The sequence below is a fragment of the Mastomys coucha genome, unplaced genomic scaffold, assembly GCF_008632895.1.
Source record: "Mastomys coucha isolate ucsf_1 unplaced genomic scaffold, UCSF_Mcou_1 pScaffold4, whole genome shotgun sequence".
Lineage (NCBI taxonomy): Eukaryota > Metazoa > Chordata > Mammalia > Rodentia > Muridae > Mastomys > Mastomys coucha.
In genome coordinates, this window is record NW_022196910.1 from 22,487,729 (window position 1) to 22,502,879 (window position 15,151).

General features: G+C 42.1%; 1 protein-coding gene across 1 annotated transcript in view; it reads right to left on the reverse strand.

The window, feature by feature from the left end:
• Plxnc1 (plexin C1) overlaps positions 1 to 15,151 on the reverse strand; it is a 159,921-nt gene that overhangs the window by 80,297 nt on the left and 64,473 nt on the right. Inside the window, exons 6-7 of the mRNA XM_031350348.1 lie at positions 4,852 to 4,996; positions 577 to 664 (exon numbers count right to left, since the gene is read on the reverse strand). Coding sequence (XP_031206208.1) covers positions 577 to 664; positions 4,852 to 4,996 — 233 coding nt within the window. The remainder of the gene's footprint in view (positions 1 to 576; positions 665 to 4,851; positions 4,997 to 15,151) is intronic.

Genomic DNA, 15,151 nt, shown 5'->3' on the forward strand with positions numbered 1-15,151 from the left:
CTTCTCTCTGCTTTAGGAGTCAAGAGGGAGCTGTAGTCCAAATTCTAAGGGTTCATAGCTGAATGGGGCCAACAGTAACAAACGGAAGACACAGGGCTAGGGTTGCTAAGTGGTGGACTTGCTTAGCATGCTCAAGGCCACCAAGTCTAATTCCCTAGCATCACAGAAAGAAAGCAAAATGAATGTGACTTTTGGTGAAGAAGACTTCAACCTGTCTCATGCGCAGGTCTTATTGCTCTGGCCAAACTTCCAAAGCCATTTGCATCATGGGAGAGTTTAGTGGTATTCCTTACTGACCCTTAGTTCGGGGACCCTTGAGGTCTGGGAAAAATACCTTTCCCTGTTGATAAGGACACCTTGGCGCATGCTCTCCAAAGCTGCTCCAGTTTTCTTGTTAGGGCTTGAACGAGCGAGCACGGTTTATTACCTCCGTGGCTCTCCTAGCTCCCGTTAGGCCATGCTCCAAAAGGCACTTTGGAAAGTTCTAGTCCACCAAAGAGTTCTTTAGGAAATTGAGGAGCAAAACAAATAAATTTAAAAGCAATGAGAACATTTAAAAGGCAAAGCCAATCTTACTCTTTTAATGACGCACAGTTGGTGAAGTTGAATCTTTCTGATAAGTTCCAAGACGGAAAGGAGAAGGTCGCATTGACAACTAAGACATCTGGAGGAAAAGAAAAGGGAGGGGAAGAGTCATTCATGGTGGGGTCCTGCCATAGTCAAGCATAGCTGGAGATGCAAAAGAAAGAAAGAAATATTCTTGCCTTTTCTACACAGAGGGCACGGGTGTGCCAGCTGTTCACCACCATTTCAATCAGTGTGTGGCTCCTTCCCCATGGGCCATTCATGTCAGGCAGCCACAGTGCACAGCATAAGCCTCCAAACAGACTGAGCCTGATGCTAGCTCCAAGGCTCCCACAGATAATCACCAGGAAAAGCCATTTTACAGCCCATTTACATCCCATGCTCTCGCTGGGATCACTACCTCAGCTTGTAATTGGCCAAGGCGTGAGAATAAAACAAGTCACCGAGCAAGAAGTGCCTGGAATATGAATACCAGTGGAAAAGAAATCCTGCACCTTCAGAGAAGTCCACACTCAGTAAATATTTACTGAAGAAACCCTAAACGCGGTACCCTGGGGTGAGGCCCAGTGATCTCCTTGGAGTCAGCTGCTGTCAAAAGAAGGTTTTCGGGTTTGCTTCTGAAAACCTTATCTGTTGGTTGAAAACCTCAAGAGAATAAAATGGGGGTGAAACCTATGCTAAGTCAGCAGTAGAGAAATGCTGCTTTCAGTATCTCCTTAAACCTCAGCTCTGGAGCTGAAGCAGCGGTACTCGTACTCAAACCCAGCTGTTGGTCAGAATCACAAAGGCTTTCGGGAACTATCGATACCAGAGCTCTATTCCAAGCCTTGATGACTCAGCAGACCTGAGGCTGGTCTCAGAACCTGTATATTGTAATGCCCCTCCAAATATAATGAGCACATAGAGCATCCTTTGGGTACCATGATCCACCCCAGTCCTGTTATGTCTAAGCAAGGAACAGCCCTAATACAGAGGAAATAATATCTTCTTCCTTGTAGGAATTCATGAGGCTTGTTAAATGGGAGTGTCGACATTGTGAGAAGTTGGCCTGACTTTGTAGACATCCGTATGTTCCTTCTTGAAACTGTATTGGTGTGCTGTTCACAAACTCTAAGGATCTTTGCATGGAGATGCTTCTCTCCAGCACAGTGACTTCCTCTGATGGCGAGAATTCCACACAGCATTCTGCTCACGTGAAGTGGGCTTATGTGAAATGATAATCTTTTGTTCTGAAGACAAGGAGGTCTGGAGGGCTGACATGACCCCTCAGCAGGAGCATATGAACAGACACTTGATGCATGTTAGTGAACTGAACACATGGCCATTTAGCACTGAGGGACTCCCAGGCAAAATACATTTCCATAGAATTGACAAGTGCCCAGGGAGGGTGCCAAAGAAGTCAGACTTTACTGAGCACCAACCGTGCACAACACGTTGGAAATTTCACAGGGAAATGAATATTCATAACCTCCCCTCTGAAAGCACTTATAGTTCTTTTTTTTTTTTTTTTTTTTCGGTTTTTGTTGTTGTTTTGTTTTTCGAGACAGGGTTTCTCTGCATAGCCCTGGCTATCCTGGAACTCACTCTGTAGACCAGGCTAGCCTGCCTCTGCCTCCCAGGTGCTGGGATTAAAGGTGTGTGCCACCACTGCTCGGCACACTTACAGTTCTAGAAGAGGTAAAAGAGTCAAGGTGAAGAAGACACAGAAGTTTAGGGAATACCATGTGAGTAGCTTGAACTCTGTGTATAATTTAGGTGCAAGATAAGGGTGCCTCTGGAGAACCAAAGGTGTAGCAAGACAACTAGGAGGGTGTATGAATGAGGTGACCCTTCTCTACTGTTTCAAAGTATATGGAAAACAAGACTTGACAGTAGAGGTAAGGCCAGCCAAAATAGGCCAGGAAAGTAGACATGATGGGTCATGTTAGAGATTATATATATATATAATACATATATGTATATATATGTATATATGTGTATATATTATATATATATAAAATTCTAACACTGAGGAGGCTGAAGCAGAAGGATTTGTTACATAGCGAGACACTGTCTCAACACATACAGAGAGAGACAGAGACAAAGAGAGAGACACAGATAAAGCACCCGCCCACAAATTAAGTTTTATCAATTGCTTTAGACAGCTGAGCACAAAGAGTAGATAATTGAACTTGTTGCATTCAGCCAAGAGAAGGGGACCAGTTGTTGGAGGTTCTAATGCCACCAGTTAGCTTTCTAAGTCAGTCTTAGATACTTTAGAGTGATATTTTATACGTGAGTGAGATCTGCATCTTTAATGACCCAATTTCACTAGAAGTGCACTGCACTTGAAAGATGGTACAGTGTGATGCACTTTTAAAGTATCCAGATCCAGTGATTTCAAGGGACATATTTAGCTCATGACTCTGGCTTTGTGCATTCAGTGCATCTTGAGGAACTGCCCAAGGCTCTAACTGGATGTTTAACTGGAGTGTGCTCTAGGCTCGCCGTGTGGTATACCCTCAATGTTTTTATTTGGGAACTCAATATTCGATTTGATAATATTATGAGGTGGAGCCTTTGGGAAGTAGTTAAATCATGAGGACATCCTCCTCGTGAATGGGATCGGTGTCCTTATAAGGGAGGGCTGGGGATCATCTCTGAAGCAGAGAGAGAGCCTTCACCATACACTGAATCGTCTGATGCCCTCATCTAGGATCCCCAACCACCAGAAATATAAGCAGTAAATATCTGTCTACACATAGCCCAATATTAACTCCACTGTTCACAAGCAACTCGGACAGCTTCAGTGTGATCACGCCACACATTCTAGGAGGCATCCACCATCACCTTAACTCTCCCACATCTTTCCCATCTTATCAGACTCATGAATCCTCTTTTGAGCCTCCTGGACATGCCTAGACCACTTCACATCCATTCACCTCTAGTTCCAGCTCTCAGTCCCTTTTGTCTATGCACAGCAACAAACTTCTCAAGGTCCCTGCCCTATGGGATGGTCTATTCCAGGGATAGACCATCCACAATCGTGTCTTCCTGCTAATGAGTCTGACTGTGCTACTTGTAGCTGAGGCCTCCCAGGATGGAGCCCACACTTCACATGGCCTTCTGTTGTCCCCTAGCTCCCTGGTGTCCAGTCCTCCCTGCCCCTAACCCACCATTTGTCTTACTCATCGAGAAACTTTTTTAGTTCTCCAATCTAAGCCCCTTTCTCTTCTTCTGTCTAGCATACAAGCTGGTGTCTGGTTTCATATGTTTCTCCCTTTTCTCTGGCTTATCTCTGCTAATCCCTCATTCTTGTAACACTGATATCACTTACCCAGAAAGAGATCCACCCTAGGTGTGGTAGTTCGAATGCAAATGGCCCCATAGGTTCATAGGGATTGCACTATTGAGAGGTGTGGCCTTGTTGGAGTAGGTGTGGCTTTGTTGGAGAAAGTGTGTCCCTGGGGTGGCCTAGGAAGTCTCATAAACTCTAGCCTGGCCTAGTGTGGCTCACTGTCTCTTCCTGCTGCCTGTGGATCTAGGTGTAGAACTCTCAGCTCCTTCTCCAGCACCATGTCTGCCTGCATGCTGCCATGCTTCCTGCCATGATGACAATGGACTAAACATCTGAACCTGTAAGCCAGTCCCAATTAAATGCTTTCCTTATAAGAGTTGTCATGGTCATGGTGTCTCTTCACAGCAATAAAATCCTATCTAAGACATATAGGTGCTTTTATGGTTCTAGGTACCCAATAATACTACATTATAACCCTACATGTATACACTGCATTGCACACCAACATTTATACTCTCAGTGTAACCATAATAGGTTATAAAGATTCTGAAGCAAGGTTCAGCTTAACCTGTTTGCATCTTCATATTTCTGGAACCTAGCACAATACTTTGTACCCAGATGTTCGTACCTCCTGTATGAATGAATGGATGGATGAATGAACGCACTGAACTTAGAATGTTTTCTTATCTCACCTAAGGCACAACTGCTTTTCTGAACTCTGAATCCCCTCCTCTACCTGGAAAGCAAGCCTAAAGGTTTCTTGCTCTCCCAAGCTCTCATAGCCAATGTCTCCTTCCCCATCTCTCCCCAGTCACATTGGAGAGTGAGGAGCTGGAGTCAACTCAGGAGATGGGGCAGTAGGGAAGACTCAGGTGGGAACCATAGGTAAAGAGGCAGGAAGAGAACTACCCCATTCCCCAGGAACTGAACTCTCCGGGGAGGCTCTTGCTTCTTCACTTTATAACAACTGCCCAGAGGAATCCACATACTGTAGCTAGGTCTGCTGGGGATGTTGCAGGCACAGGTCCGGTTCAGCTGGCTTCTCCCCTGGCAGAGCAGCTTGCCCGTGTCTGCATTCTTCACCACGCACTCTGAGTGTCTTGCAGAGACGCTTCCCACAATGGTCACTGTGGTCTGTGCAGAGGGGAAGACACATATCATGCGGTTGGTTTGTATCATCGCTACCCCTCCTAAAGCCTTATGGGAAGTCACCTTTAGACCTGTGTGGTACTTTGAATGAAAATGGCCCCATAGGCTCATAGGGACTGGCACTATTAGGAGGTGTGGCCTTGTTGGAGGAAGGGCTTTACCAGGGGGTTGGCTTTAGGTCTCAGAAGCTCAAGCCAGAGCTAATGTGGTTCACTGTCTCTTCCTGCTCATTACCATGACGATAATGGACTAAACCTCGGAAACTGTAAGCCAGCCCCAATGAACTGTTTTCCCTATAAGAGTTGTCATGGTCATTGTATCTCTTCACAGAAAATAGAAACCCTAAGTAAGACAACCTGCCATGGGAAGGAGAGTTTCTCTAGGGAGCTGGTATAAAAGCAGAGGCGGTTTTACCGGCTGGTTGATTTGTTCTTCTATGAATTGTATATTCCAAGTTTTTGACCACATTTCTGCTGTGTATTTTTCTTATCAATTTTGAAGAGCTCTCTGCACCATGTAGATATTAATCCTTATCTGTCATATTTCTGACACACACTTTCTGATAATCTACCATTTGTTTTATCTATAGTGTGGGATAAAAGTCCAATTTTATTTTTATCCAGATGGCTAATTAGCTATATCATCACCATTTCTTAAACAACAAAAACCCTCTCCTTTCCTCATTGAACCAAGATATCACTTTTACTTCAGAAAACATTTTAGTTATGTTTTTTATTCGTGTGAATGTATTTCCTTCACATATGTTTATGCATCTTTATGGGCCTGTATCCTGGAGGTCGGAAGGCAGCATCTCCTGGAACTAGAGGTACAAATGGTTATAAGCTGCCAAGTGCGCTGGGAACCAAACCAGAATCCCCTGTAAGAGCAACACGCACTCTTAACTTCTAAGCCTTCTCCTCATCCCTCAAGACATCTGTCTTAGTTAAGGTTTTTTGTTTTTGTTTTTGTTTTTTTGTAAAGAGACACCATGATCATGGTAATTCTTATAAAGGAAAACATTTAATTGGAGGCTGGCTTAGAGGTTCAGAGGTTTAGGCCATTATTGTCATAGCAAGAAGCATGGCAGCATACAGGCAGACACGGTGCTGGAGAAGGAGCTGAGAATTCTACTTCTTAATGCACAGGCAGCAGCAGGAGACTGTCTGCCACACTGGGCATAGCTTGAGCATACATACTACCTCAAAGCCTGTCTCTACAGTGACACACTTCCTTCAACAAGGCCACACTCCCTATAGCCAAGCTTTCAGACACAGGAGTCTGCGAGGACCATTCCATTCAAACCACCACAATGTCCTTTTTTGCAATGTATAGTAATGATGTAAGATATTTGGAATCTACTTCTATCTCATGGTCACTAAGTTTTTACTACTTTAAATATCTAATAAGGTAAATGTCTCCTTATTTATCTTCATTTTCATAGGAATTCCTAGACATGGTTCATCTTTTTGAGATTCACAATTATCTTATCCAAAAGATGTTGAGGTGATGATGTATCAAACTGAAACAGCAAAAGCATACAGTCATTTTAGTGAAACATATGTCTCTACATTATTAAGCATTCCCGAGCAAACACAGGATTATATTTTCATTTGCATGGCTCTAACCCGTGGCTTACTTAAGAGGCTGTCCCTTGGTCTTCTGGGTGTTAGGGTACCCTTGCCACCTCTTCATTACTTCCTATGAATGCTATCAGATAGTAGCTCAATCTGCTTTTAAAACTAGCTATGGTTTGCCATGTGGTCAAATCCCTGATGAGATTTACAGGCAGAGGGTTTTCTGAGTGTCTGTGCATGTGCAGAGGTATGGTGCGTATGTAGGAGGAACAAAAGGAAAGGCTTGAAATTCTAAACTCCTCAAGCAAATTTCTCCATGGGAAATATCTAAAGGACCAAGGCAGCTAGTTTGCTTATTCAGAAGGGAAGTTAAAGGGTTAAGTGCTAGCAGATCAACTGACATCAGGCACAGGTAGGGAACCTGGTTGCCGACGGGTTAAGAGTGAGAAGCTGAGTGGAGGACCAGGTAGCCCTTTCACCTGTGATGGAGAACAACGGCCTGGAGCACCTGGGGGTTCTCCACTCTCATCTTCCTGACCTCTGCTCAGACTTCCTATATGGGCACCTATGCCTTCTCTGCTGTCTCTCCTGGTCCCCCAACAGCTTACTGAATCTACACCCCAATCTTTTAATACTTCTTCTTTTTTTTTTTTTTTTAAAAAATGTGTTTCCAGTTCATGGAATCATGCTGTGGGAAGGCAAGTTCTTTCAGCCCGAGTTCACCTGGCCTAAAGTCCAAGCATCTCTGTAAGACATATTTTACCTATCCGTGACACTGTGGGATGGACCCAAGGCCTGGTGTATGCTAGGCAAGCACTTTCCAACTGATCTGCAAAAGCAACCCAGCCGGCCTCTAGCTGTGATCCTCCTGCCTCAGCCTTCTGAGGGGCTGGGTTAACAGGCATGTACCACCACAAGCTCTACAAGACAAGAGCTCTCCAAACCATTCTTGCTAGTTCATCTTCTCAGGGGCCTGCACTCTCGGTCATACTGACTTCTTTACCCCATGATACTCTCTCCATCACACACGTGTATAACTACATATTTCTTATATGTGTGTCTCTTACTCTGAATTCCTTCATCAGTGGGTTTTCTAAATCCTGTTTTCGTCAGCTCTTTAATTATTCCCCATTTCCTTCCTGTTCTCACACATAATTTTTACATAACCGAAACCATTCTGCTTATTTATTCTATAAATAAACAACAACCTCCTACCACAGCCAAATGCTGCTCAAGGCACCAAATAACCAGCTAGCTAGACAACTACAGTCCTTGTCCTTTGAGAGTTTACAGACTAACAGACAGACATTCCAGTAGAGTCAAACTGGAGTGTCACATGGCATCAAGAGATCACCAAGAGATGACAGAGCCTGGGTGATGGTGGCAGAGTGAATAAAAAGAGTCAGACCAATTAGAGGAACAGTCTGGAGGTCGGATGAACAGGACTGGAGGGAGGGATATGAATGTGAGGATTCTGGTGAGGAGACTGGTGGATGAAGGTATCAGAAGCAGTATACACTGAGACAGGACTTGCTGAGGGAGTAAGTTATCTCTCAAGTTCAAGATACTTGAATAGCATCAAAAGGATATATCAAGGTGGGTCTGAAGGTCAGAGGATTGATACTGGCTAGACACAAAAGAGATCCAAATGTATGGATGATATATAAAGCCACGGAAGTGAATAAGTGGATAAGATAGTATGGACAAAGAGTAAAAAGAATGAGTCCAAACTGGGATGTGTGTGTGTGTGTATATGTGTATATAATATGTATATATATGTGTGTGTATGTATGTATATATATATATATATATCCCACTTGTATATATGTTTATACATATGTGTGTATTATAATATATCATTGATTATATATGATATGTTATATGTATGATAATATGTGATACATCTTATATATATATTCCTAGAGTCAACAAGATGTGATGTAAGGAGAAATGGAGAGGTTATGTATTGGTTTGAATGAGAACAGCACCCACAGGCTCATATATTTCACAAGGACCATATATACTTCTTGGTCCCCAATTGATGGAACTTTTAGGAGGGATTAGAAGGTATGGCCTTACTAGAGGGAGTGTGTCACTGGGAGGTGGGCTTTGAGGATTCAAAAGACTTCTAGCATTGTGAGTGTCTTTCTCTGTCTACTTGCCGATCAACATGTGAACTGTTAGCTGTCCGTACCCTCATGCCTTTACTCCATCTTTGTGGAGTAAACCAAAACCCCTGAAACTGGAAGCCCAATTAAATGGTTCATTTACAAGTTGCCTCAGTTGTGGGTTTTTTTGTCACAACAATAGAAGAGTAACTAAGACAGGTGTGTTATGCAAAGGCAATGGAAGAGGGAGTTTCAAGAATGCTCCCAGTCAGGACTAGAGAGGTGATCAGTACTCCACAATCATAAGGACCAGAGTTTGGACCCCAGTACACACACAAAAGGCTGGGCATCCCTGCAAATGCCTAGAACCCCAACTCCAAGACAAGTGAATCCACAAGAATCATTAGAGCTTGCTGGCTTCTAGCCTAAGCTAAAAAAAAAAAAAAAAAAGTGAGCCCCAAGTTCAGGAAAAGACCTGTCTCAAAGGAGTAAGTGGAGAGATAGAAGAGGAAACCTCCTGCTCTATATAGACATGCATAGCTGCATACAGCCACAGACACATATAAGTAAGCAAATATGAATTAATTCATCAAGTTTTAAAGAATACTGCCAATCATCCTAGTAGGACAAGGACCAGTAGGATGGAGGTCAACAGTGACCTTGGCAAGAACAGGATCAGGGGAACGGTGAGGGAGCAGCCGGGTAAGAAATAGAAGCCAGTATATACTCTCAGGTTCAGTGGGAGAAGCTCAGAGTCAGGAAGCAAAGGGGTGTGTGTGTGTCTGTGTGTCTGTGTGTGTGTGTCTGTGTGTGTGTCTGTGTGTGTGTGTGTGTCTGTGTGTGTGTCTGTGTGTCTGTGTGTGTGTGTCTGTGTGTCTGTGTGTGTGAGTGAGAGAGAGAGAGAGAGAGAGAGAGAGAGAGAGAGAGAGAGAGAGAGAGAGAGAGGAGAGAGAGAGACTCTGAAATCCTGATGAATACAGCTAAGAGCTGAAGCTCTGGCTTCCATAGTGATTTGAAGGAACTCATTGTTTTGAACACTTGGTCTCCAGTTGGTACAACTTTTTTGGAGGAAGTTCATTACTGAGAGCTCTCTGTCTGTCTGTCTGTCTGTCTGTCTGTCTGTCTGTCTGTCTGTGTGGCTTTAAGATTAAAAGCTTGGCTTTTTTTTTCTCTGTGTGTGTGTCATGCTTACAGTTCAAGATGAGCTTCCAGCCTCCCACCCTCTCCTGCCTTTTGCCCCCTTGCTGCCGCCCTACCCTTATGGACTTCCTCGAATCCCTCTGGAACCACAAGCCCAAGCTAACTCTCCCTTCTCTAAGCTGCCTTCATCCTGGTGTTTCATCGAAGCAACAGCAAAGTAACTAGGAGAGCTTCACAAACCCAATATGAGAACCCTTACCAGATTCATGGCTCTTTCTTGAGCACAGCTGAACCAAGAGGAAAGGGTGTACTCTGGGTCAGATGGGATACAGGGATGGTTGGGAAACCAATTAGACTGCAATAAACACAGGGCCAAAGAACTCACTGCTGCAGGACATTCCATCATGTTGACATGCAAGGACCTTACTTTACCTAACTTTTCTCTTCATTGCCAAACAGGTTTCTAATTCTATAAATGCCACCACCATAGAGCCTTATGCATAGGGCTTTCTTCTTTCAAGTTGCTCCCTTGGATTCCATGCCTGGAATTAGCGATTTAAACAAACTGAATATATTTATTACTTTTGAGACATACTGCCAAATTGCTTTCCAAAAGGGTTGTGCTAATTGGCATCAGCAACACTGGGTGTTAGCATAACTTATTATCTCTTTAATTTGTATCTATTCCATAGCTAGCAAGGTTGAACCTATTTCCATATTTACAGCTGCTTTCCCAAACCTGTTCTTTGAGAATGCTTGCCTTTGACCACTCACTTTTTGGTGTCTTAATCTTTCTCTTTTCCTTTTTTCCCTAGTTTTCTTGTCTTGAGAGATTTTAGCTATGGGAAATATCTTGCAGAAGTATATGCTTTATTAATTCATTTTCCCTCTTGTATAGTTATTTCTTTTTAAAGCCATATGCTAGGCAACCCCTCTACTGCTGAGACTACTCTAGGCCAAAATTGTTTTTAAAGTACACTGATTGTATAAATATTCTTCTTTTGCCATTATATACTTCAGAGCTAAAAAATTATTATCATACCTTCAAACTATGTGATGTTTGATTCCATTTTCTGTGGTTTTTATGTAAATTACTCAATTATTCTAGATTTTTTATTTTTTATTTTTTATTTTTTGGTTTTTTGAGACAGGGTTTCTCTGTGTAGCCCTGGCTGTTCTGGAACTCACTCTGTAGACCAGGCTGGCCTTGAACTCAGAAATCCACCTGCCTCTGCCTCCCAAGTGCTGGGATTAAAGGTGTGCACCACCACTGCCTGGCTTAGATTTTTTATATATATTTTATTGTTTATTTTCTTGTATGTGCTTAAGAGAAAGTATGTGTATATGACGCACATGTGTGTGTGTGTGTGTGTGTGTGTGTGTGTGTGTGTGTGTGTGTGTGTGCGTGTGTGCATGTGTGTGTGTGTTGGGGGGAAGGGCATTGCCCTTGGAGGCAGGTAGGAGCTGAGCATTGGAAGAACAGCAAGTATTCTTAACAGAGAGCCCTTTCATCAACCCTGAATTATGTACTTTTACACTTAACATGAAGTATGAAGTGAATGTTTCCATAGCTTGTAAGTTATTGCTTTTTATAAAATTCTAGTTCTCCTTATTTTATAACATCTGATCTTTAATATTTTTTTTTCGAGACACGGTTTCTCTGTGTAGCCCTAGCTGTCCTGGAACTCACTCTGTAGACCAGGCTGGCCTCGAACTCAGAAATCCACCTGCCTCTGCCTCCCAAATGCTGGAATTAAAGGTGTGTGCCACCACCGCCCAGCTAAAATTCTTATATTTATCTTTGAGTTGTATTCTATGGATCATCTCACTATTTTAAAATCAGAACAAATTAAGAATTACTGCTGCCATCCATTGAACAGTATGTACAAACATACAATGTATTTATGTAATAATACATTTGCTTATAATTAAATAACAGTGGTCATATATATATATATATATATATATACACACACACACAACACACACATACTAGATATTCTAAATCAGCTCATACTATTCCAAATAAATACAGTATTAATATAAAGTAAATTCCTACTCATTTCAAAATCTAGGAAAATAAGTCATAGAAGTAACTTTTCCTACTTTCCAAAGAGATATCTTCTACATATTTATTTACACTTATGTTTCTAATTGAGAATGTTCTACAATGAAAAATTATATCTATAATATATTTATTATTTAGTAATATATTATATAATTTAGGCTCAATAGACCACTCTTCTGCTACTTCTTACTATGAGGGGGAAAATGACTGAGACAAACTGTTGCAAAGCCAAAGAACATTCTGTTTTTGGTAGCTGTCTTCAAAAAGTGTCTTTTAGCAAAAGTGATTGTTTTGGCTTTTTTGGTTTTTCAAGACAGGGTTTCTCTGTGTAGCCCTGGCTGTCCTGGAACTCAACTCTGTAGATCAGGCTGGCCTCGAACTCAGAGATCTGCCTGCTTCTGTTTCCCAAGTACTGGGATTAAAGGAATGTGCCTCCATTGCTTGGCTTAAAAGTAACTTTTAAATACAGGAAATACATGTTGCACCTGAAGTTTTTCCCTGAATACTTCTAGTGTCTTCATAAGTGAATTATTTTTCCAATGACTGGAAGTTGAAAGGTTGTTTACCTGAAACACAGTATGATTGCTGGTATCTGAGAATTGATTGAACATCTGTACTTAGATTTATTTATTTGTGTAGTTTTTGATATTTTTATTGTTTGGGGGATGCTAGGGAGCATGTATTCTCTCAACCAACTTACATCCTAGAATCCTACAATGGTTTTTCAAATGAATATATTTAGAATACATGCATCAGTTTAGGATTAGCAGTGACATTTTTCTGTATTTCAGTACAAATTATTTATATTGCTTGCTTTTTTTAGATTTATTTACTTATTTTATGTATATGAGTACAGTGTAGCAGTCTTCAGATGCATCAGAAGAGGCCATCAGATCCCATTACAGATGGTGTGAGCCACCATGTGGGTGCTGGGAATTGAACTCTGGAATAGCAGCCAGTGCTCTTAACCACTGAGCCATCTCTCCAGTCCCTAATTACTTGCTTCTTGTATGATTGGACAAGAGGCATTATTGACACAATCAATTCTGATTTGTGGAAGAGTCTCTTTGCCACCTCTCTTTTAGGAACCAGGTTGCTTTGTGAGAAAATGTTTTTTGTTCCTATATTTGTCATATGCTTATTGGCAAATGATTTTTCATTTACCACTAACTCTCTTTGTATGTGTTTATTGCAGTGTTCTTATTACCTACATGTGCAATGCAATGGGACCATGTTTACATGATGACCCAGGTTCCAGTTTTACTGGCCTTCCTTCTCTGTTACACTAGTCATTCAACTGTGAAAGCCATGCTCATAACCATGTATGAATGCCTCCAGACTAATCTCCATGCTTATGATGGTTGATCTTGGATGTCAACCTGTCTGCATCTGGAATCAACTACAACCCTAGCAGCTGGGCATAGCTGTGAGGACTTTTTTGCTTGGATTTGAGATCTGAAGACCCACTGTCAATCTAAGCCACATTTGTTGGCCGCCCATACAAAAGGACATCAAAGAAGGAAGCTTTCGCGCATTTTGCCTGCTTAATCTCACTCTTGCTAGCAAGTTCATCTATCCTGTACTGAAGCATTCCTTTTGACACTCTTAGAGCATTCTTCCTAGGCTGAATAAAGATGCTCTCTAGAATGTACCTGGAATTCTAGTATCAGATTGGGACTGTAAAGATATACAGTCTCATGTACTGAACAACCACTAGACCCTTGGCCAAACGGTTGGGAGACATCAATTTTTGGACTTCTCAGACTACACTCTATAAACCATCCTAGTGAATCCCCTTTTAATATATATTTCATTACACAGACATATCTCCCTTCCTCCCTTCCTCCTTCCCTCCCTTTCACTCTCTAAATTATGTTCCTTTAGAAAACCCTGACTAAGACAATGCTCACATAATCACACAGAGACAGATGAGCACCAACAGGAAATTTCTGTTCAATAGCAGACTACTCTCCCTTCTTTCTGCTCAACAAAAACCTCAGAGAAATCCATCTCAGACTAACAGGTATTTCTCTAATTAATTCTTTTAATTATGAATCCCTCAGTGAAGATGAAGACATCCTATTCTCTGGCTGCTTTGGGTAAAGAAAGAATGCTTCTTATGAGCCAAGGTTCTGCAATATTTTTTTTCTCTATACCTGAAAAGGTACTAGGATGTTGCCAGGCATATGATGGACAGCTAGCAAATACTCTTTGACCTTACCTAATAGATTGCATTGGGGACAACCCACAGACTGCCCTCTCTTTAGGTAAGGGTCAGGTATTATTGAAACAGTGACCCGAGGCTTTCATGTAAGTAAGTCACAGATGGCCATGGAGTAAGAAATACTTTGAAACAATGAGATCAAGAGGAGCCAGGTCTGGTAATATGGTTGAGTAGTAAAGCAAAAAGGAAGAAGAAAAGAGGGAGAGAGGAAGAGAGAAAGAGGGGTCAAATCTTATCAGTACTATTAAAAGAAGCAATCTAGAGCTAATGAGTACAGCTAAATGGTAGAGTGCTTGCCTCTGGTATGTGTAAGGTTCAGTCCCTTGGTTGGGAGAAGGATGAGTGTGGAGATAGTTTTAAAGAATAGCTGAAGTGAAATTAGCAAATCAATGGGCTGGTAAGGTGGCTCAGCAAGTAAAGGCACCCCTGGTCAAGCCTGATAAATGGAGTTGGAGCCCCAGGGCAGGGTAGAAGAAGAGAACCTACTCCACCAGTCCTCTGACCATATACATGCTGTGGCATTCACAAGCACAGATGAAATAGTAGCATGTAAATTTAAAAAATGAACTCAATGCTTATCTCTGATTTGTGGACAAGGATGTAATGACTGCATGGGAAGACTCTGCTAGGCCCCACCGTAAGCCACAGTGGGGACGCAGGATAGGGGAGAAGGAACTAATGGTTGTTTGTGGGCAAAATTTTTGACTTTGTGTTGTTTGAGACAGGGTCTCCCTATGGAGTCCCAGCTGGCCTGAAACTTATTGTGGAAACCAGGCTGGTCTCTCAAACTCACAGGTATTCTCCTGCCCTTGCCTCTTGAACACTGGGATTACAGGTGTGATGTACTACTCCTGAGAGGGTGTAAGCATGTTTTGAAATGTTCCAGATGGCATGTAAATGGTGATTTGGTTATATCACCCCTGGATAGGTAAGCTAATTGTATAAGCATCATTTAAACAAGCTATTTTTTCCTTACCATTCTAAGGTATACTATCACCCTTACTAGTTCTTTTGATGACAAAGAGA